Raw genomic sequence first — 24,459 nt, 5'->3', positions numbered from 1 at the left:
CCTTTATATTAATTTCAGCATTTCCCTCTGGTTTGCTCTTGGCAGGAACTATTTTGGTTGGCTCCCTCCTCTGCATGGGAGTGTCCATAAGTGCATGAATTTCTAAGAAGCAGCCACTGTGATGCCTAACACTGTGACACCCACACCCTTCCTTGCCTCAGATCAAATCCTTTGCTGTGGGGGTGGTGAGACGCTGGCCCAGGCTGCCCAGGGCAGCTGTGGCTGCCCCATCCCTGGCAGTGTTCAAGGCCAGGTTGGACGGGGCTGTGAGCAACCTGGGCTGGTGGAAAGTGTCCCTGTCCGTGGCAGGAGGGTTGGAACTAGATGAGTTTTACTACATGATCTTTAAGCTCCTTTCCAACTCAAACCATTCTATGATTCTCTGACACCACGCATTAGCTCTCAGCCCAGGTGCTTTTTATTCTGGCTCACAGCAACAAGTGCTTCTGTTTGTGGTGAGACAACACATGAAATTAAAATCCACAATAAGCCGAGTATCAGTGACTCCTACTGAACACAGCAATCAGATGTGCACCCATATCAGTGCCTGTAATAAATTTTGAGCCAGGTATCTGTCCGTAGGTTCAACAGCAGACTTACTGCCCAATGCATAATTGTGGCTGAGAACTGAAGGATGCAGATAGGGGTTTCTTTTTTGTACACCATGTATAACACTAGGTGAGAAATCTCTGCACTGTTAGAGAAATTTTTCAAAGGAGGTTCTCAACAAACTCCAAGACACACTGAAAAGTAAGTGCCAAAGCTGGGGGTGTTTTTGTGCTTATTTAGTGCCAACGCCTCCACCCCTCAAACAGATAAAGTCAGTCAATACCACATAAGTCAAAATAATGTCATGTAATAATGTTCCTGTATTGCTGCCAAAGCAGTAATAAAGTTCCAACAGAGGGACATACAGTTTTCATTTTTTAAACAAAGTAATAACCTCAAAGAAAGGAAATGAGAAGTTGAAACTGAAGTGGCTTTTAAAATTAATTTCACTTTTTCTCAATGCCATGAAATATTCCTAGAGTCCAGCTGAGTGCAGTTAGGTGTGCCAACGTTTTAACCAACTTTTGACTCAATTAGGTAGAAATACTAGAAAGGAACTCCCTGTTCCTGTGAAATCTGGAGTCCAGTTTTAGACAGACTTTGGATAAGTATCATAATATGCTTATTCAAATGTAATTGCTTATTCAAAATGTATCTCTGGCTATTCAAACCAAACCTGGTTATTACAAAACAATACCTGGACAACAGAAGACCGTCCTCTGTTTGAAAACAATGCTCGGGCAGATACTCTGATATTTAGTTTCAGTGTTTGCTATATACAAATACTCAATGAAAATGATCATACAAACAAACTTCAGGCTGCTATTTCCTGGGTAATCTTTAGCTATCAGAGATCTGCACAGAGGTGCTGCTGTGGATGTTCTGTGACTATCATGTAGGCATAATATGATGAATTCAGTATGTAGTAATTTGTATAAAACCACTTGAAAACCCTGGATTAAGTATCTTACTCTGCAAATGTTCTCAACATTTCCCCTATGCCAGAATACTTCGCTGATGATGGCTTTTATGAGTTTTTGAAAGTAAATTACAAGTTCCTACAAGAGGACCAGAAAGAAGACTTTGAGATGTGAAAGCTCCTTTGAATACTAGCCCAGGTAGATATGAATACGGAGATCCTACAGACTGGGACAGAAACTGCGAGAGACTGCAGGAGCATAAAATACACTCTGCTTTGCTTTGCTACTTCTTATATCTTACACCTCGCTTAGCAGACAGAAACTTCCATTCTAGTTACTCAGCTTCTTAAGAAGCCACAGGAGCACTGTCCTCTTCTTTGCAGGAGGTAGAAGGGATCAGAGAGAAGCCCTCAAAACAGCTCTGGGTTTGAGCAGAGCAGTGGCCAGAGTTCTTTAGCTAGGCTGTCCATCAAAGTGGGACAGGAACTGTAGTGACAGTTCTGAGAATTTCTGCCAAAACAGGCACGTGTAACAATCCTTAACAAAATGCAGATATTATAGCAATAAAGGCTTGGGCTGGTTTTGTGGTTTATGCATGCAATGGAACAGTCTGTTGGGAGAAGCCCATCATGATGCCAGCTGGCTAGTCCCAACATTGCACCCACCCAGTGCCACTGAGCAATACACCTACCCTCGTGGCCTCTGCAGCAGCAGCAACCAAGCCCACTATGAGCTGAAGGCTGGGACGTGCATCTTACAGATCTAACAACAGACAACTTCAAAAGGGTGGGAGGCACATAGCAGCTTCAAGAACCAGTAGATGCAATTAAGCGGAGGATTTTATAGTCTTTCTTTTCTTCCTCCTTCCCTAAGCAGCTCTTCAAAGGCTGCTAGCTAGGACAGCTGGAGCTTGCTGTGAAAGACCAATTCCACCCCACCACCCACTCACTCACTACAAATCTGCCAATTACCATTCAATTAGACTATTTTAAATATTCAGAGTATTTGGGGTTTATTTCCTACTTTGAAGAAACACTGGTGCTTGTGATAAAGCAAGCTGTTTATAATGGAAAGGGATGCTTTCATTTAAACTGAAAGTCTCTGCCTTGTGCAATACACTGCTTCAAGGCCAATCTGCTTACAAACAGGTGGTATACAGTAATACATTGTATACACACAGGTTGCCATTAAAAGATAAGCATTTACCAACAGTTGCCACATGCTACTATGTGGAGCACTACTTAAATTCTATAGCTACAGAACTGGTACCACTTTGTAATATTTTTATACATCAGCATGGTAAACTGTGCCACTTTCATCCTGTAACTGCTATAAGAAAGCAGGAAGATAGTCAATAAAACAACTCAGCACTTGGGCAGGGAGAGTGTTGGTTTGGGGCTTGGTTATTTTTTGTTTATCTTTTGGAAAGAATGTATTTTTCACCACAAAGAGATACCCATGTCAGAGGTTCTTCAGAAATGGTTAATGCTAGCTTTCTCACTGCCCTCCTTTCTGTGTCCACAACTCCTGAAGATCCCCAGCTTTGCAGCAGTTCTCTTACTAGATCCCTGGATTGGGCTCTGGCAGCCCAAGGAGTTCTGTCCGTCATGGCTTTATTTATTTGCATTGGCTAGGTATACTTGTGTTTGTTACTTACTTTTTATTCAGTGCACTCAATTGTTAGGGGCATCGCATTTCCATTAAAGGCTACATCTGCCTGCCTTTCAAATCTGTTTCAAGGGCATTTGCCAGTTGACAAATCCCTTCTGAAAATGCTGGCTGAAAGTATTTATTGGGAAGCTAAACTGATTCCCTTTATTCAAAACACACTGTTCTGGGTTAAGGAAAAACTACAGGCAACTTCAGTCAGTTATGGTTGCCATACTAATGCAAAACAAGTTCATTATATCACTGGATTTCATGTATTCCTCCATCCTCAGATACATATGCCTGGCAAAAAAAATATTCTTTAAAATCAGTTTCTTCTCTTAACTATATTTTGGTCTTTCAATTTCAGGAAAATAAATAAATTCTGTCCTGACTAAAGATTACTTAATGGTAGGAAAAGCAACCTCCACATATGCTGAACAAACGGTGGTTGTGAGACTTTCTGGCTGTCTATATTCAGCTCTGATAGAAATTTTCTTTCCAACAGATACCCATGAAACTGTAACTGCTGCTATAATGCAGTGCTGCAGGCCCTTGAAGTGTGTTCCACATGGAAGGAGCTTTCACAAAACGGTTTAGCTATTTGTGGCTTTTTATCAAAAAGAACAGGTTCTCCTCCTGGCTTTGCCACGGTGACACCAGTGGCAGGGAACATATTCTGTATCGAGACCACCTGTCTGCAGAGGCTCCGTTTGCTGGTCTCCAAACATACATTTAAAATGTTAATTGAACTTCAAGTAATAACCTCAATGAAAGGTTATAATTTAACAAACTCTGCAATAACAAATGTCTTAAGGGTATACTTTCTGGAACACCATTTTCTCCATAGGTCGCTCCCAATTTAGATGTTCACCAGAAATGATATGCTAGCTATTCTGAAAGTTGGCTTTAAGCATGAATTAGTCACTTCCCTCTTTTCTTTTCACCAGCATGCATAAATATACTTCTGTTACTCTGGCCTTCTGTAGAGCAAAATCTTTATGCTTTGGAAAAGCACAAAATATCTTGCAGGAATAACTGGACAAAATGCAGTTCTCTCACCTGTGTCTTGGTCCTGAGGGCTGTGGGTTTGATTTACACGTATTCATTATTTACACTTAATTGTCTCCTGTTACAGGAGCATCCGCTGATCTCAAGGAACATGTTCCTTGTACTTACATTTACACTGCATTCAAGTCTCCCGAATCTTTACTAACAGTATTTTTACCCCTGAGAGAAAGGACTCCATCCTCTCTCCCACTTTGATCCAAGACCCCCCACTTCACCAGTATGGCTTCTCAATGGTAGCAGGATCGATCCTGTATAACAGTCAGTTTTGGATGGTTCAGATGGAAACACTGGTGTGCACATGTGTATCATTTTATACAAGTTAGCCATAGTGTAACTGAGAGCTGGTGGAAGGTTGGGACTTTTGGTAAAAATGGCAAGGATCTGAGGAACGCCTATTCTTCATAACTATCACGTAATTACTTCAGAATTAAATACTCAATGGTTTGCCCTGGCTATAAATTTCCAGATAAGTCACTATGTATAAAAATGATCCTTTTCTAATATTCCAACTACTGGTACAAAAAATGAGTTACTGTGCTCTGTGAAGAATTACAAGGTCACTACTGAACATTAAATTCATGGGCTGGCTACCTGTCAGTCCTCATTCTGCAGCTGCAACAAACGGCCATACACAAATTCACCTACATCCCTTGCCAGCAACGCCAAACACAGACTGTTAACACCCAATGGAGAACAAAGTTTATCACATACAAAATTCCATGCAAATACCAACTTAGTCTTTTTCTGAAACACACTACAAGAATATAAAATGTATGCTGAAAGGGATGCACAGGTATCCACATCGCTGATTTTCCTCTATACCAATTAAAAAAAAATAAAGTAAGGCAGGCTTTTACCCTTAAACTAGTCTGACATGAAGAGACATCTCTACTAAACTATGTTTCTCTACCAAATCAGTCCCATTTCTGCAATATTTTTTAAAAGTATCTTTTTAGAAACTATGTTACTCCTTTTGCTAGCATGTGGAAAACTTGCAGTAGAACATGGCCCCGCAATCTCTTATCAGGGCAGATGGGGTAGCAGGCCAACCTAAACAAAGCAACACACAAAGACAGTGTAACAACAGAACATGAACAAAGGAGAAAAAACCCCAAAACCAACCACCCAAAAGGATAAGGATATGGAACTCACATCACCCAAATACAGAGTATACAGAGATCAGCATGTCAAAGGGAGCTTGTAATGCTTACAAACACAAAGTGCACTCAGGTAAGGTCAATCACAGCCTGGATTGTCTGCACCAGGAGAACACAGAGCTGACTGCATAAGCAACTGTGCAGCTGGCTGGTCCATTTTCTGTTCCTTTAATTAAAATGCAAAGCACTGGCTAAATGGTAAACATTTAATTAGATTTGTCTCTATGTTTCAATATTAATAAAACACATGAAAAATGCATTAAGAGCCAGCTAATTGGAGCCTCTCCAAAAGTAGCTGTAAATGAGCAATTATAATACAATTGGGGTGTGGTTCCCCAGGGATCGTCACAGGACTGATGCTCTTTAATATTCCAGCCAAAGGTTTAGAAATTATTAAAAAATCCCAAGCAATAAAACACACAGATGACAGCAAGACTGAAATCCCAGCAAATTACAGTGAAGAGCAGCCAGTATTAAAAGAGTGAGCCAGGCTGCAGGTAAGCTGGAGTAACTCACACCAAATGTCTTTTATACAGCCAAACATAAGATTGCATCTTTTGGAATAAAGCATACAGGCTACATTTTCTGGAAAACAGGGAGTCTCTGAAACATGCAGATCTCAGAACTGCCTGAATACCAGGTTCCTCATGTGAAGCTGAAACACAAAGCACACAGTTTTACTTCTACAGGATACTGGTTAAATCAGTAACAAAATATATTTTATACACACTTTGGTTTCCGCCTTCTGAAAGCACATTGAAAAATACAGGTATTTTACATTGGTGAGCAGCTAAAATTATTCTGGGGTTGGAAAGAAATTCCAGATGTGAGTACCTCTATCTGTTTAGCTTATGAAAAAAAAAAAAAAGACCAGGAGGCAAGCTGATTACACGGTACATGCCATTTCTGCAGGGAGAAAATTCTGGCTATGAGACAGCTATTTGAGCTAGCTGGAGAAGGTGTAAGATGCAACAACACCTGCAATTTAAAACTGGGGTCAAACTAGAAATAAAGGCAGGTAGTATTATTTCTTTTAATACTAGGGAAGTAACTAGCTTCTTGAGGCAGAGATGCACTTCTGCAAAGCTTTAGACCAGTGCCAGGAGAGTGTACTGAGGGACCAAAGTCCCGCATGTACCCATTCAGTGGCTGCAGGAGCTCCAGCCATGCTGAGGGCTGGGGCTCCTTCTGAAACTCAAAGCCAGGTTGGAAGATATGCTGTGGTTAGGAAAGTTACGGAGTTCAGAGCCAAGAAAGAAGATGATACTTTAGTGCCTCCGCATAAATGAGATCAGAGGTGAAGATGTTTCAAGGTTTCTTTTGCCCTTGAAAAATCTGTGGATCAATAGGTAAAAAAGAGGGAAGACATTTTAAAGCTATGTTTCCCTTGAATACATCACGGGATTTATTGAATCATAGGTACACTGCTGAAGACCAAGCCTTTTCTTCCTATGTGTCATGTAACAATGTAGGAGTACTTCTGCACAGCTCAGAATTTGGGTGTTTTTACATTACCGGGTGCAATTAGATACAAAGCAATGACAGAGGAGTACTATGTTATGAATAGCAACTAACTGAATTTGTTCTGCTTGAAAAAATGTTTTGCCAAAATATACCACTTTTTTCACAGCTGACAGGGGCTCAGTTGAAAAGCCAAGTGAAGTCAAGGGAAATTTTTCCACAGAGCTCACTGTACTTCAGAGTCTGAGCTGAAATTCAGTCCAGAATACCTTAAAATGGGCTTAATTTTCAGAGTTCACTTTTCACAGCTCTGGGAACATGCCAACATGCAGTCCTGCATTTTTCTTGAACACTTTTTTGAAAAGCAGCATTATTTTTTCAAAATTGAAAATGAAAAGAGATTTTAAAAAATATTTATTACCCACACAGATACAAACTCCATCATGCACATGCATCCATATAGTTTCAGTATTTTAAATGCATTATTGATTTCCTTGAACCTATGTTATTAGCTATGCAAGCAATCTCAATGCAATAATTCAAACCCTTCAGGCTTTTCTGTGAAACAGAATCTCCAAGTCAAGCTCCATTGAAAATTCTGATTTAATAATACAGTCCTTGTAAAGTCCTGCAAAAGAGCTCACCTGGCACAACCTGGGGTTAGTCTAGTTCCTGCTAACGACAAAACCAAGGAGAACATGGAGGACACTGAACAACTTTCACTGCACTTTCCCTAAAGCTTGTCAGAAAGTAGTCGTCTACCAGTCTAGAAGCATTGTAGGCAAGAAGTTTAATCCTTATTTCCTAGTTTATTTCTTGCACCATCGCTGGGAACTGCACCTTAGGTTCCTAGCTCTGAAGGGCAGAGCTCTAGTCCTTCAGTTAAGGGACTAAATTGCACAAGTAGATGTGGTAACAGGGGAATATGCTCTTGCAAGGTGTGGCTTTAGTGTCCTTGGTTAATGCCTGAATTCATAGCTTACTTTTGGAAGGAAAGAAAACAGATTTGCAGCACTGCAGAAACAAATTCAGCAACATATACCTAAAGGGAAACTTTTCTTACTTAGACAGTTAAACACAATTGAGATTCCCACTGCAAGGTGCCCAGCTTAAAATCCCCAGGCTGATAGCACTGATTTCAGGTAAATGGAAGAGAAGGTTCTGCTTTCAGATTACAATTAATTTTAAAAGCTTCAGCTACAAGATACCAGTACGGGAAGGTTCTTCAAACAGTAGGTACCAGTACTACTTCATCGTACAAGTCAAAATGTCAGGCACAACGGTGTATGTCCTTGGAGAGTTGAAGCATGCGTGGTCTCTAGCACAACATTTGTTTATTGCATTTTGGCAGTACACGCTGAGCTCTGTGCCAGCAGCCACTGGCTGTATTCATCTCCACAGTAAGACTGTGCAATTCTGAGGCCTCTAACATGAGCTTTTCTGCATGCATTTGATCAGAACATGAAGCAATGGGTAGAATGCATTTCAGGCTAAAGAAAAAAGAGAAAAGGAGAACCAGCACTTAAGATTCATATGTCTGCAGTATTTCTATCATAGTGGTTAAGATGCCATGGTCTTTTCGACTGGCTTCTTAACACTGATGTGACAATGAAAGCCTGCAAAGAAGAGAATCGGAAAAGCTTTATTCCCAGAGTTCACTGGCTGTATTCTCTTCTGTCCACAACTGAAGTAAATGAAGGGGATTGCCAGAGTTGGCGGATCCAAGGTATGAAACAAGCACAGAGGCAGGGGACTGATTTTATTTCAAACCATCTTCATTTCACTCCGCCCTTTTGTCTTCCTCCTCTGCTGATTGCCTTGGAGCAGCGGGGAGGGTTGCAAGCGAAATTACCCCTGAAGTGGGACCATTATCAGCCCCCCTTCTGTCTGGCTGGGGAAGAGAGCAGCACTGGCAGCTTGCACCACTGGCTCCCTCATGAGGGAAGACAAACGATGAGCACAGCTGAGTCCCGAGCATGCACACATGCAGATACAGAGGTGCTCCCAGTACAACAGTGGATTTCTATCATCCTGCTGGAGTCTACTCTGGCATCAGCCAAATCCCAGTAAGCACTGGGCTCTTCTCTGAAGGTGGGCCCTTATTCTTTCAGACACTTAGACGACTTGGGGCAGATTTGCTGTCTGTTACTGATGGTTGGAAACAATGCAAGCGATGCCAAATCACCAAACTAGGGATTAGGCTTTAGGACCTGCTGGAATGATGATGTATCTGATTCTGACACTTGTGGCAGTTCACAGCCTTTGTCCCCGAAATATTCTCTGCCAAGAATCCCTACTGAGGTGGTCACAGTGAAACAGCCCTAACAATTCCCGAGGCATAAGCTACCCTCCAGTCCTGCCAGTCACGGCTAAACATGGCACATATGCCAATGCACCTACCCAGGTCTTACATGATCACACATTTATGCAGACTTTCCTAAATCACTACTAGTATGGGCTTTGTTGAGCTTGACACACAAGGTTTGGTTGGTTTACATTCTTAGATTGATGCAGCCTTTTTGACAGACCTTCTCCCTCTCCTGTAAAGGTTTTTAGATAAGCAGTAAAACCCACTCGTTCTTTTCAAGACACTTGGCATGGAAAGTCCCAGAGGGCTTTACTTGACATCTCTTGCACTTAGGATATAGTTGGTAATGCCAAGCAATGTGTACTTACTCAGTTCCAATGGACTTAGACAAGATTTTCATTTGATAGGAGGTACCTAAGGCTTCAGGCAATTTAATAGAGTCATGTAAAATAAACAGTAAATATGTATACATGCCGGATTCAAAAAAGCATGAGTCACAGTCTATGCAGACATACACAAAGTACCAAAGACTTTGTAATGCACTAAGCATCACCTGCAGCAGTGCAGTGGACAAGCACCCACACTGCCTAGCAGATTATGAGAAGTGAGCTAAATTTAAGAAGCTTATACCTAATTTATTGACAATCTATAATGATTTCCATTCTAGGGTTATAATGAAATGTTCATTTCTCCAAGTCCTTTCTGCACCAATACAAATAACTTAATTCTTTCATAAATTACCAGTGTAGAACATTCCCTTTGTCCTACCTCTTGACAGGTAGTAATAAGGTTCCACATTTGAGGGACTTCACTGGAAGGCTTTATACATATACATATATATAAAAAAATATGGAGACCAGCGACAAGTGGTGTTCCTCTGGGGTTGGCACTGGGACTGGTGCTGTTCAACATCTCGGTTGGTGACATGGACACTGTAATTGGGTGCACCCTCAGCAAGTTTGCTGATGACACCAAGCTGTGTGGTGCGGTCAACACGCCTCCGGGAAGGGATGTCATCCAGAGGGACCTTGACAGGCTTGAGAGGTGGGCCTGTGTGAACCTCATGAAGTTAAACAAGGCCAAGTGCAAGGTCCTGTACGTGGGTTGGGGCAATCCCAAGCACAAATAAAAGCTGCACAGAGAATGCATTGAGAGCAGCCCTGAGGAGAAAGATTTGGGGGTGCTGGTGCATGAGAAACTCAACAGGGCCCAACAATGTGCACTTGCAGCCCAGAAAGCCAGCCATATCCTGGGCTGCACCAAAAGAAGTGTGGCCAGCTGGCTGAGGGAGGTGATTCTCCCCCTTTGCTCTTGTGAGACCTCACCTGGAGCACTGCATTCAGCTCTGGAGCCCCCAATATAAGAAGGACATGGACCTGTTGGAGTAAGTTGAGGGGAGGGCCAGGAAGATGCTCAGAGGGCTGGAGCACCTCTCCTTTGAAGACAGGCTGAGAGAACTGGGGATCTTCAGCCTGGAGAAGAGAAGGCTCCGGGGAGACCTTATAGCAGCGTTCCAGTATCTAAAGGGGGCCTACAAGAAAGCTGGCGATGGACCTTTTACAAGGGCATGTAGTGATAGGACAAGGGGCAATGGTTTTAAGCTGGAAGAGAGTAGACTTAGATATTAGGAAGACATTCTTTACTGTGTGAGGGTGGTGAGGCACTGGCCCAGGCTGCCCAGAGCAGCTGTGGCTGCCCCATCCCTGGCAGTGTTCAAGGCCAGGTTGGACGGGGCTTTCAGCAACCTGGTCTAATGGAAGGTTCCCTACCCATGGCAGGAGGTTGGAGCTAGATGATCTTTAAGGTCCCTTCCAACCCAAACCATTCTATGATTATATATAAATATATATATATACACACCTACGTGTGTGCATGTGTGTGTAATACATGTGCTCAAACACAGATGGACAGCTATTTAATTTTAGGCTATTTTAAACTGTGATTTCTCTATCTGAATTCTTTGTTTCCCAAAGCCTGAAAACCCTTGTTAAAACCATTTTAGCCATTTGTTGGCTTTCTGGATAACGGGGTTTAGATTTTCACCTATGTAAGTTGTGAATACAGAAATGGTTTGTATTAGCTAATTTAATCAAATTTACAGGACTCGTGAATAGTACTGATATGGAATCCAGTCTCATGGAGAAGACAACTTGTTTATTTAATTAAATACTCTTCTCCATCCCAAGTAAGGAAAAATACAGTAAAATTTTGGTGGCTATCTTAACGAAGCTGCCTTGGTACATAGCTCTCAATCAACTTTGAAATAATGCTGCTTCTCAGCCTGATTAAGCACAAATTGTTCCTTCTCTATGTTTCAAAACAACTCAAAAGGAATGAAAAATCTTTTTAAAAAACTGAGCTTAAGTACATGCATTCTTTCATCTTGCTGTGGGAGCTAATATTTTCCTTTACTTTCAGGGTGTGATTCCAAAGTACTCTGCACAGATCTTGTTCTGATTCCTCTGGAGTCACCACTAAAACTTTCATTAGCTCAGAAAGATAGTTAGTATTCATGTTAGTTGCTTTTCTAAAAGAGCTTATTACCTTGGTGTTGCAGAAGCAACAAGGTGTCTTGAAGAACTGGCAAAGGTTAAAAGAAAACCCAATAACTGAACAAAACAAAGTAACAACTGAATCTTTTGCTTGTTGAAGTAATGACTCATAAAGGGGTACAGGCATTCCCTAACCTTCAAAGGTTTTATCAGTTCTGCTCAGAACTGATCATCAGCAGGGATGAGGCTTTTTAATATGCAAATAAGACAATTGGCTGCATTACAGCTATATCAGGTTTCCAGGCAGAAGAGATGAACTTCAGCTCCAGAGCCCAGAGATCGAGGAGCAGCAGAGTTTGGCAGACTCCTGGAGGAAGCTGTATCTCAGGTAGCTGTGCTCTGGTTTTCAGGGTAGCAGGTGAGGTATACAAAAGCAGGTCAGCCTTATATAAAATCCATATATAAAATACCACAAAGTACTTGGTTAAAAACAAGCTGCTGCTTAGAAATTATGGGGAGTCATCAAACGGTCTTTACACAGGATCTATCTTTTCCCCCACCTGAATTCCCAACGTACAACTGAAGAACTGAGGTTGTTTCTTGGCTGTAGTGGTAGCTAAAGAGGTAATCAGTCATTTCATATATCCTTGAGGGACAACTTAAGATACTGTAAGCAATCCAGAACATCCCTGTATCTGCAATGTTAGAACACTAAGTCTGCTATGGGGTCACTTCTGATGTCAGATATAAACTTCTTCCGAGCCTGTACCTGAATTTTGATGTTGATACATCTTGAGGTTACTGTTTAATAGCATAGTATTAGATTTGAATGCATTTTACTGTATTACAGAATATCTTGCCTAAACGCCTTATATCACTGTCACTACCATCCAGTAGAAACCATTATTGCTGCAAGAATCATGAAAATACTACTGAAGGTGAGTAACTCTAGGGAAGGGAAATAAAGAAATGGATCAGATTAATCAAAGTACACAGATACTCCAAGTTTGAAGTCAAGAGCATTAAAATAGAACATATTGAAAACAGAGAAATATTAGCTATATTGTGAAGAGCTCCCCACCCTCTGCAAATTCTCTTCCTTCACAGATACACACAAGACAACAGGATAACTTTTTCTTTGAGATTCATTTGTCATTTAAAGTCAGAATATCCATGAGCTTGTACCATAATTACGCCAGCAGCTAATTATGATGCCGCAGACAGACCACTGTGACTCAAGGACCAGCCTGAGCAGCAGGAACAAATGCAAAGCAAACAGTAACGTCTGCGCTTCCACAGCAGCACAGTGGCTTTAGCAATAAATAGAAAAAAGAATACGCAGAAGAGAGAAAACAGTTGAGAGAAAATTCAGAAAATGTGTGATGTTCACAAATGCTCTGTGTAGAAAAGGTGTTTTTAAACTAGACTAAGTATTTCTACAAGCAGCGTACAAACTTTGAAGATGCAGTGAAGAATGCAGGGAAAATTTACAAACACAATTCTCCATAACAGAGGATCAGGGAAAACTTGTGGTTGCATTTATACTGCTGCATGCTGAGCAGATGACAAGCCTAAGAATAAAACCAGTACTTACATCCTGAGCTGCCATTTGTTGGAACCAAAGTGAAGTTGGAGGCCCAGGGGTTACGCACGATATCCTGCCAATGAATGGTGTCTGCGAAGCAAAGGAATTTGTTCTGGCCAACATACACCCCTCCATTCAGTATTTCTGCATAAAACAACAAGAGAACATACTTGTAAGACTTTAAATATACAGCTGATTACATCTACTGCTGCTTTGTGTACTGGTGTGAGAGGGCATGAAATTTAAATGCAAAAAATTCTCATTTGATCTCACTTAATACTCTGAAAACCGGAGGGCAAGTAGCTTACAGTATTTGTAAACAGGAACTATTTATTTATATGCAGAAGAAACCTGATGGAAACAGCCACACAGCAACTAGATGAAGTTACTGGGTTTACCTGTTGTTCCAGTGCAACCAAGTATGGAACAGTACTGTTATTTGTGGGTAAAATATCCTTCAAGACTTAAATGACTTTAAAAACACAATCAACCACACGATGATGTATTTCATTAATACACATGAATGCTTAAAATATACAATAAACTAACGTGCTCCACTGGGGTAGGAATTTTCTGAGACTACAGTACATGAGAAGGGTCCAGTCATCACGATGTCTGGAAAAGCGTGTTTTCTGATCAGACTGTGTTGCTGTTGTATCATGACCCAAAATACCCAAGTATCTATGATCCAATTCTCAAATACTATGATCCAAAACTACCATTAACATGCCTTGCTGGAAGCTTTGCATTGAAAGGAGACTGTTTCTGAGCAGATGAAAGTAGTTTTTTGTATCTGTTTTTAAATTTTCATGTTTATATCAGTGTTTTTAAAAAAATGGCTTGTTGCCCTGTCTCTAAAGACTTGATTTCTCAAATCTCAACATGAAAATGATCTTACAGCTGTTGGTTGTAGCACCAGGGTTTCCTCTGGAGCAATAACTTGGTTATTTTGCCCTCTAAACTCTTGCTCAGATTCACAATTTCTCTACTTAACCTGGCTCTCACATTTTCAAAGCACAGGACAATCCATGTGACTTTCCTTAAAGTTAACAGAAACGATGCAGCTAAAACCTTCTGCACCTCTTAGTGTCAGAGATTCAAACCTCAGCGAAGAAAGGTTGAAGGTTAGTTACTAATGGCACCTTAGAATGACATTAAGTGGTGCTTCACACCTCAGCCTTAAGCTTCACACTTTTCACAGAGACATTAAGAGTAAATCCTGACTATGGCAGCAGTGATTAAGGTTTTCTGATAGTCTCCATCTCCCAAGAAAATCTTTAAAAGCTGTAGCAAGAATGTTTATGTTGACAAACAACAAGGTAGAAATTACTGCATATTTCTAAAAAAAAACCCCAGGGTTTACAGGCCACAGCATGTAGGGGAGGTAGCTCCCAAGAAAAACATGTATTAAATAAAGGTTCATCTGTAAATACATCCTTCCACCATATTAATCAGTTCAGAGCATTACTATTTCTTAGAAACCTCTGGTTTAAAAGCTTGGCTTTTCATTGAAAAGAGGCTTAAAAATGAAAACAATAATAATCATAATCTTATACAGAAAAGAGTCTAGATTAGAGATATAGCAATGATCTGTCTGTATGATATTCTTATGATCCCTGAAAAAAAACCATACAGCATCTGTCAGCAATTCTGCTCTGGGGAAAATGTGGGACTTAGAAGGACACCTGAAAACATGACTAGCAGTGATTTCTCTGTGTTGACCCAGCTATACAGGACTACCTATCCCATTATGGCCCAGATTTTGATTAAAAATAATATCTATCAAGCTATGAAAAACTGTAAAATCTACATTCATAGCTTCTTAAAGTATTTGCACATGATTCCGAATAGTGTCACTACCAGTTGTATCTGAACACCTGCCACTGGCATAATTTCCCGTTTTTAGAGCATTCACTCATGACAATACCTATCAAATTTTCTTTTCTGCTAGGAACTTGGACACGTTATTGTATAGCAGACAGCACCTCACTCTAAAAGTAATTCTAATAGTTTCAATTTGTGAAGAAAGACTTTTTTCAGCATGAAAGTAACTGGAAAGTGTTCCCTCTATACTGTAAGGAAAGCTGACAGCTTTCCCTGTGATTAACTAACAGCAAACATGGAAAACTCTCTGACTTCCCTAATCACTGAGTAAAAAGTGTTGTTCCTGCTGCCCTTCCCCAAAAATGTGATGCAGTATCTTTATTTGCCCTGCACTGTAACATTTTTCAGAGGTGACAGGCCTAAAGTTTAAAGGTCTATTCACATGGTGAGGTGCTAATGAACCTGAGTAATAATATCAAAGATGGGCTCTGAGTTCCAAGATTAGTACCATCTTTTAACGTATTTGTGCTCTTCTCCTCCTCTATGGGATCCAGATTCATTTCCTTTCTACCTTCCTGTTCCAACCCGCTATTCTGCTTTTCTTTACACTGAGTTGTCCTCGGCATGTATAAATCAGCACAGATGCATTGGCTTCACTGACAAACACAAATGCATTTTGCACTTCTCTGCCCTCTCTTACCAAGAACAACGCCTGGAAAGACCTAATAAACCCTGTTACATGTTAAGCAAATGAAGCACAAATGTAATCAATATACAACGGAGTTACTGTATAATGAACTCATCATCATAAAGTCGTCATCTCATTTTAATTTACAACACTGAGAGCGAGAGATAAAGTTAAACAATAAACAGGAGGAGAAAGGCAGGCGTCTCTGCCTATGCAGACGAGCTAGCAAACGAAACGAGGCAAAAAAAAGGTTTCTTCTCCTGTGTGCAAGACCTGAGATGCCTCTTTGCTGAACTCTTTCTGAGGCTGGAGCAGGAAAGACCATGAGTCCCCTAGTGAACTTTGTGATTTCTACTGTGAAGAAAAAAGCTAGTTCCTGCCAAAGCAGCACTAAAAAGGACTGCTCACAGAGGATCACATTTTAAATACCATTTTGGGGAGAGTATTTTTGTCTTCTAAACCAATTTTTTGTGGCAGTGTAAAATTGTTAGGATATGAACAACACTGCTGCCTGAAACACCTACCACGCCAAACTGGCAGCAAACATTACCCTTTGACTTCTACACTGCTCAGAGACACTGAGCTACAAAAGGGTATTTTGAAGCACAAGTCCCACTAGCCTTCATTGGGAAAAGAGTTCCTAAAGGTGTCAGACAATTTCAGATGCCTTCCTATAAGGTACCGATGACCACACTTAAGAGTACCACCACAATTTTCCACTTTGGTACCAGGGCTACAGCCAGCATTCTGAGCTAAGCAGTATCTCCAAGGTCTTTTGCCACTTGATTCTGAAGTGAATGCAAAATTTTATCATCTTCCTTACTAGAGCTACTTTACTGGCTTAAAGGCAGTATAATTCTGTAACCAAAGCTATATGAAAATAAATCAGCAAGTGCACTCGCCACTGACTTCCATCATTATTTGGCTTATTGCTGCCAAATGATTGTGGGGAACTTAAGAGCTGCATATTATTAAAAACCTATTAAATGGTTATTTATTCAGGAAGCTAAATCAGAAATGTATTATCTGTTATATCTGTTATTTTCTTGCTTTATTTAGCCCATTGATGAAGCAGAACTACTATCGTATAACTTTGGTAACATACTACACAATAGTTACAATACTAATAGGAAAAACGGAAACATACAGGTCTCTGGCAACCATGAGACCCAAGTACCTTACACTTTCCCTAAAGTGCCATGGAACAGAGATAGGTACATCACACACAATTTATACTTAAGTCTACTAAGTTAAAATAAGGCTGAAATTCGTAACATCTATTCTAATTGAATGAGTTTGACTGGAGTCAGTGAAAATGCATTACCAGCCACCAGAAGCTTCAGATCACTGTAAGTAAGGCAAATAGACACTAGCTCTGCAACTGTGTTGTCTGTTTAGACCAGAGGTGGAAATAACTATTCCTCATCCATCTGTTAAAAGGGCATTTTCTTCAGCTGAATTTTTCTTGTGTACAGCGTAATCCCTCACGGTCTGCTATCTAATTTCTAACGTGGATTAAACTGGCAAAACATGTTCACTTCCTGCAACATACCCTGGAGTGCAAGCAACTCATGTGTTGATATGCAGTGGTGGCTGTAGGCACCTACGCAGCAGTAGAATCTGGTTCTAAAATTGTTACAAAATTGGTTATACAATTGCTATTACTACTCAAGTTTGCAAATTAAAAGCTCGTCTCTGGTGCAATGAAACCAGCTGACATGATGAAGGCATAGTGAGAGGGAAAACAAACTAGTTCTAAAGGGTGTAGAGAAAGGGGAAGGAGTTAATTAGGAAAATCTGTTGGGCGTGTTTACTGTAACCACTTGTAAAGTAAAACAGAAGATACCTTACACCTTCCAAGCTGATTGCCTGCTAAGGAAACAGCTGTCTTTTCCACTACACCATATACTGGTATACTCTGCACATAGGTATTATATAATGCATGTTGATGATACCTTTATTTCCAAGGTCAATCTCCATTAGAGCTTAAGCATCTTTGCATGCTGACAGTGCTGCATCCTCATCGTCATCACCCAGGTTATGGGGATCTGCTGTCAGATACCATATCACTCTCAAAACAGCCACATTTCACCCAAGATGCTGAATGCATTATCCAAAAACAGATTTGGCCTGGAAACTTCATGCCAGACCAAGTCTTCTGCAATCTTAGCACAGCTGATTGCTGATGACCCACTGGGAAAGCATTTCAGGTCCATCATTAATAAGCTATGTCTTAAAGGGTAATGAGAACTAGGTGCTTTAGGAGACAACAGCTCATTCATCATCAATCAAGATCTGAAGTTTTTATACAGATGATTTAAGAAGAGTCGGACTGTGCAAAATTGAAATGTCACATTTGTACTGGGAGATGGGGGGAGCTTGGTAATGAAAATGAGAGTTTTAACCTTCTCTATTTCAGCTCAATGACCATACTCAAAAGCTCATGGATGTGGAATCTGTGTACCAGCTAGAAGCCCCAGACAGCCTTCGATCTCAATTATACAATTTCAAGTAAAGATTATTTGGGTCATTAGCTGGAAGTCAGTTTCAAGGCTTGATGGTAACAGCAAGATACTCTTTGTTTCTATCAAAAGCAATCAGCGTTATGTGCAGCCTGTGGGTCTGTTCTTCCAACTGCTCAGTAACTAAGAACACTGGATTGTAGTACCTGAGCATAAATCTTCCAAATCTAGCTGCCTATTTCGCTGCTTAAATAAAAATGGAGTCATTTGATTACCTTTCACTGAGTTTGATGGGGTACCCTTTTCACCATTTCACTGTAAATGTGTGTGATGATAGGCTCATAGGGTCCTCGTGAGTCATTTAGCTACTTCATTACAGGACAACAGGCTCTGGTCAGCTCTTCCTTTAGCAATCTCCCCAAAGGGAATGGCTGTTTCATGAACAGGCTACGCCATATTAAGCCAACTCAAAGACAACATTTCTATCTGCTCAGATTATTCCTCTTCTGTGCATGCCTTTAATTTTTCCTTCTCACAGCCTTATTAAAATTAAGATGCCAAATCATTTAGCTGGTTACTATGGAAAAGGAAACAACACTACAAATTATCCCAGCCCCTTGCAGTAAACACATCAGAGTTAAAATATACATTCCACGACTACCATATTCTCGAGGAAGCACAAGTCAGCGTGCAAGTCTGTGTCAAGCTAATGGGCCACATTTCACCTTGCGCCCTGAGCCATTACCAAGACCACTGGGCACATAAAATGCGGCCACATGGCCCCAAAGGGTTCACTGCATGGAGAAAGTAACCCAAAATACTACGGAAGAGAGTAGAAACAGCTGTATCAAGTAACACACAAAATCCTCACCCATCCAAAAGGGAAGAAAACAGTTGGGTATAAACTCTATTTTAAAGATGTGTTGATTTTCACAGGAAACACCCCTGTTCTAAAGTATTTAGTTTTTTCTTTATTCAACACACTTGGCTTGTGCTAAAGGAAATGCTCTCTCTCCATAATCCAGCTAGATTCACTTGTCCTAGTGGCTGCTTAATTCACTCCACCTTGCAGTGATCACAGCAGCTTCTGCCTACTTGGATCTTGATTCTCAGAAGTGTTTAGGCCCAGCTTTACATTTAAGTCATCTCCTTCCCCTCCATTGTGGAGGTTTCCTGCTCCTGTAATGATTACTTTGGTTCAACAACAGAGAATAAAAAGATGTACTGATTCCAGCTGACACTACTTTCATTAACCACATACCTGCCACCAGTATCACATGTCCTTGACGTTAATTAACAACCAGGTAGACATAAAGCTGTATGACCAGCCTTAGCTCCGCCATTTCCTTTGCAGATGTTAACTACAGAAGCAGCAGAAGCTGTTTACAATGTTACCCACTTCACTTGCTTCTTTTCCCATCACTAGCTTTTGAAAACTCTTTGACGCTGTTGACTTGGCAAGTGAGAAGCTTTCATGTAATATGCTGATTCTGTTAGAGGGACATTTATTTTCAGAGGGAGATGCTAATTGACTCACTTCTTTGTCCAGTCAAATTCTTATCCTGATGTTAGCAGCCAGGTGCTTCATTTACTGTTTTCCTAATATAATTTGGGTGTGGGGGTGTGTGTGTACTGTGAGTGTGTGACAGGTAGATCAACAGATATAAAACATAACATTGCAACAATCCACATGAGCTTTCTGTGGGATTCTCCAAATCAGAGAGAGAGGCAGAAAAGGGCCTGGCGGTCCTTGTGGGTGGTAAGATGGACATGAGTCTGCAGTACACCTGAACAGTGATGAAGGGTGATCACACAGTGGGCTGCAGAAGCAGAGCCAGCAGGTGAGGGAAGTGATGATGCCCATGTGCTGGGCACTTGTGAGGGTGCATCTGAAGCACTGGGTCTATTTTGGGCACCCCAGCGCAACACAGTTATTGCCAAACTACAAGAGAGTCCAGGGAAGGACCACTGTGGTGGTTAGAGTCTGGAGGACTTGCCACAGGAGAAGAGGTGAGAAGACCTGGGCTCACCTAGCTTGAAGAAGAGAGGACTGAGGAGGGGGGACACTAACTGCAGCCTGCCTTTACCTACAGGAAAGCTATGGGGGAACACAGAGCCAGACTCCTCTCAGAAACTTAAGAACAAGAAGCAACAAGCACAAGCTGCAATCAGAAAAATATTCCTCATGGCAAGCGGGTAAAGCCCAGGAGCAGACTGACCACAGAAGTGGTGCTATCTCCATCTCTAGAGATTTTCAGAAACAACAAACAACCTGAATCTTGTCTGAAGTTAATCCTGCTCTGAGCAGAAGACTGGACCAGACGAACCCAAATATCCCTTCCAATCCAAATTATTTTGTCCTTCTGCAATTATTAATCATCTACTACCACAGTACTTACAACACTCCCTAAGTAATCCATTCTCCCCATATTTATAAAAGCATATGTCATTTAAAACTTTTATTTACTGATAAACATTTGGTGATGTAAAACACCCATCTGGAAGATAACATATATTTAAAAGCACATCATGTGCATGTATAAAAAAATGTTACAGTATTTGAAATACTGTGTCACCATCACTGTCCCCCATTTCATACAAAAGGAACATCTGGACTAAGAACCATTACAGATTTTAGCATGAGAGAACTGTTGCCCTTTGATCTTTTGATTTTTGTTAGCAAAAAGAAAATTGTATTCATTTAAGTCACTGTAATGAATCAGTGATGAGTTTCAAATTACTGTCGATGAAGAGCATGACACATCACTAGCTCACCCCAGAAGGCACACTCTTGAGCTCAGTAAGAGCAGCAATATGCCAACAGCCAGAAATGAGCAGTCATTTCATTCACAGGAGCCACGACTTAACATTCAGATAGCACAGCACTACCTGATGGGGATATCCGCGTCCCGGTTAGCAGCAAGCATGCACTCAGGAAGAGGTGAGCAGTCTCTGCAGTGTGCTGGTATGTGCCTCTTCAGTGAGGCCCCTGACAACAAACCAGTACTTGGCAGCGCTTACCTTTCAGTTGTTCCAAACCCCATAACTCTGAGTATGGATTTCAGCAAGGATACACAGCGGTCATCTGATTATTCCAAAGTTACTAAAACCTGCTGAATCTGAAATAAACCATCTCTCTTCTGCCCTGTTCTTATTCTTCAGCAGAAGGCCAGCAGAAGGTGCAGAAGGGGAGATGATATGCAGCACACTGGGTGCATCAACACGGCAAAGTCTCCCTGGTGTCCCAGCGGGCTCCAGAAAGCCTGGAGGCTCTAATGGATACCCTGGTACTGGAAGTCATTTCTGCTGTCTGGTCATCTTTAACGGTGAGCATCCTGTGGGACATAATCAGGTGCAATAACCCAAACCAGTTTTATCAGCATTTGCTCTAATCATGGCACAGTTTTTGCTTTCTGTCAGGCATCCTCCAAATTTGTTCAGCAAAGACTGAATGGATCTCAGTGTCACTTCTACCCTCTTGAGATGCTACCTATGCCCTATAGCTGCAACAACTCCATCATCTGTCTCACTGATGTGCCTCTGCAAAGGTGCAGCAACGATGTACAACAAAGCCACCCCTTCTGGCTCACTATGATGGTTTCACATTCATTTTTCTTCATAACTTCTGCAGAACTTTCGCTGTGATTGGAGCGTTTCTCCAGATGAATGGTATTGGCTTATGAGGAGTACTGTGTTTATTTGCCAGCCCTACAGCAGCATGAGTGGCTTCCTAGGGTCTCCAGGATGTTTCCATTCTGCAGATTCACCCACAAACACTATGGAGAACCACCAGTCAAGCCTTCCTGGGGTTAAGATTGCAGGCTGATCCTTCAACCATCCTCCTTTGCCTATAATCCGATGTTCTGCTAGTTCAGAGTCCTAGCATACGACACTGGGACCTAAACCTGACTGTCCCACTGCTCCAACAGGGACTCATCCCACTCCCTTCCTGCCCTGGTCTCAAGGGCAGGCAGCCAACAATCCAGGGAGTCTGAAAAAACATGGGGCAGCAGTGGAGAGAGGATCCTATTCTAGGCCAGAAAAAGTGGAAGCTGGTGCTCAGAGACACCTAATAGGTATGAGGTCCATTAAGCCAAGCTGAACCCTTAATGAAACCAGCTCTTCACTGAAGACTACCTTACATTTCATATCATCTATGGGCAAAATTTGAGAAATAGCATAGGAATACTTATTTTTATTTTTTTCCTCTAAACTTTTTAAGAAGTTGTCTCCTCATAGGATGTTCTTATCACTCCTCCACCGAGAATGAGGCCTACATACTTTGACTGATTCACTTCCATGTTGCCAAGACAGACAAGCATTTTAAATGCCTCTCCTTGTCTGGACATTTGCTATATAATATTTTGATCAAACCTGTAAAGTTTCTTGTCTGCTGGTGGCAGCTCTCAATTTATCTTTTCCATCTGCTGAGATATGTAACTGCAAGACTACTGCGTGTCCCTGTTCTCCTGGCATCAGCTCTTTATAACAGGCATCTTGCGAGTAAATCTTGCAGGGCAGTTTATTTGCCATTGCTGCCGCACCCTTTTCATGCAGCAGTCAAGCAGCAGTAGGAAGAGAAACCTTGGTAAGGCCAGGGCATCTGAATGCAGCAGGGTTTCCCTGCAGCATCCCCAGGAGCTTCAACTTTGGCATTATCTGGTAGTATATTTTTCAATTCTTTTCATACAACCACTGACAAATTCAAGAAGCCTGCTTTCTATCCCGAGCACATCTGGCACTCAGGCCGCACACTTGGCAAACAGACTGATGGCCTTCTGTCTTGGAGCATAAGTGCCTCAAGTACATCCTGATTGGCATCAACATGCAGAAATTCCTTCTCCCATCAAAAAAAAATAGTTAAGATCTGGATGTAGTGGTAATTTCCTCCATTTTCTGAAAGGCTGTAAAAAATTACTGGCTCGATAGAGCTCTTCTCATTCAAAACTGTCATAATGTGGCTTGGAATAATCCTGGAAGGGTGCCCAGATCCATGTCCAGCTGCATCCTGAGTTTCAGTACAATCATTTGCATATGGGCTGGTAATTGGCATGCAGCTGGTTTTATGCCAGCTCCAGCAATTGCATAACCTAACTAATCTCTTTTCTGGGCTCGAAAGAGGAGTCTGTGTCCGCTGAGCTTAAAATTTCTATATGGGATCTGTTCAAGTACACTCTCACATATCTATGCCACGTTGTTAACCTCTCCTGAGATACGGTGTCAACTCTTTGAAGAGGAATTTTAATTGAAATTTGTCCGAGGTGGGAAGTGCCTGTGCCTTTCCCTGGCTCTCCTGTACTGAAACTGTGCAAATGACATGCTGACAATCCTCCTCCCACACAGGGGACTGCGAAGTGACTCTTCTTTGGCTCCTACAAGCTGTAAGGACCTTGGATTGACTTGCCCTCACAGTCCTGTGGCTGGGGACAGCCAGATGGCCACAAGAAGGTCTGTAAACTGAGGAATATGCATGTTAATCGCAGCAATCAGTAAGACCTTCTTTGTAAGATAATGAGGTTGATAAGGTCTGAGCCTCAAGTATCCCAACTCATATTTTTTCCCCTTTAACTGCTATAATTGCTAAGAGGTCGCCGTCAGTCCTGCTTCTTGCATTTGTTTGTGTATTTAATTCAGGTTTCAAATCTGATGGGATGTCAGGGAACCTGTCCATGCTGCTGACCCTCTGGAAACACAGCCAATGGGTTCTGCCTGTTTTCTCTCCCCAAAGCTCAAATGCCTCTTGTGATCACCATGTTTGACCACATCCTCGTTGACCTTCGTTATGCCTATCTTCTATGCGACTATTATAAGGTAGCAGTGAAACAGTGGCAACAACTAAATCGTAGTTGTTACGTAAAAAATACCCAGAATTCAGGCCATTTTTCCTTGACGTATTAACCTCAAACCAAATGTTTAGATGAGGCAAATAAGCACATGTGAATTCATGCCAAAGTAACCACTTTGGAGAGTGGAGGCAAAAGCAATGGGTGACAAGGTCCTAAGTACAAAAGATAGTTCAGAGTTAGTACATTCACTTTTGTTAAGACTACCATCTCTGTCCTCCAGTGTTCTCCACTTGTTCTGCCTGCTTTTAAATACAAGCCCTTCTCATCTCCCACCAATCCTAATTTTAAAAATGCCTCATCCTACACATTTAGCTTTTCAAAAGCCACAATGAAAACATCCTCTTCTTTTCTCCCATCAATATTTTGACTGTAACCAGCACAGTTGCAAACATTCTCCCAACACACCTCTTTCTTTTTGCAGCAGATGAATTGCATTGAACCCAAGTTGC

The 24,459-nt window shown here is 41.4% G+C and overlaps 1 protein-coding gene across 3 annotated transcripts in view; it reads right to left on the bottom strand.

Moving 5' to 3' along the window:
- Nucleotides 1-24,459, bottom strand: part of ERBB4 (erb-b2 receptor tyrosine kinase 4) — a 638,535-nt gene that overhangs the window by 205,399 nt on the left and 408,677 nt on the right. For all 3 annotated transcript variants that reach the window (XM_055719363.1, XM_055719360.1, XM_055719361.1), the window contains exon 4: nucleotides 13,200-13,334. In XM_055719363.1, coding sequence (XP_055575338.1) covers nucleotides 13,200-13,334 — 135 coding nt within the window. The remainder of the gene's footprint in view (nucleotides 1-13,199; nucleotides 13,335-24,459) is intronic.

This window comes from Falco cherrug, chromosome 8 (genome assembly GCF_023634085.1).
Source record: "Falco cherrug isolate bFalChe1 chromosome 8, bFalChe1.pri, whole genome shotgun sequence".
Classification (NCBI taxonomy): domain Eukaryota; kingdom Metazoa; phylum Chordata; class Aves; order Falconiformes; family Falconidae; genus Falco; species Falco cherrug.
Note: the sequence above shows the minus strand (reverse complement) of the source record. Positions and strands in the feature narration are given on the sequence as shown.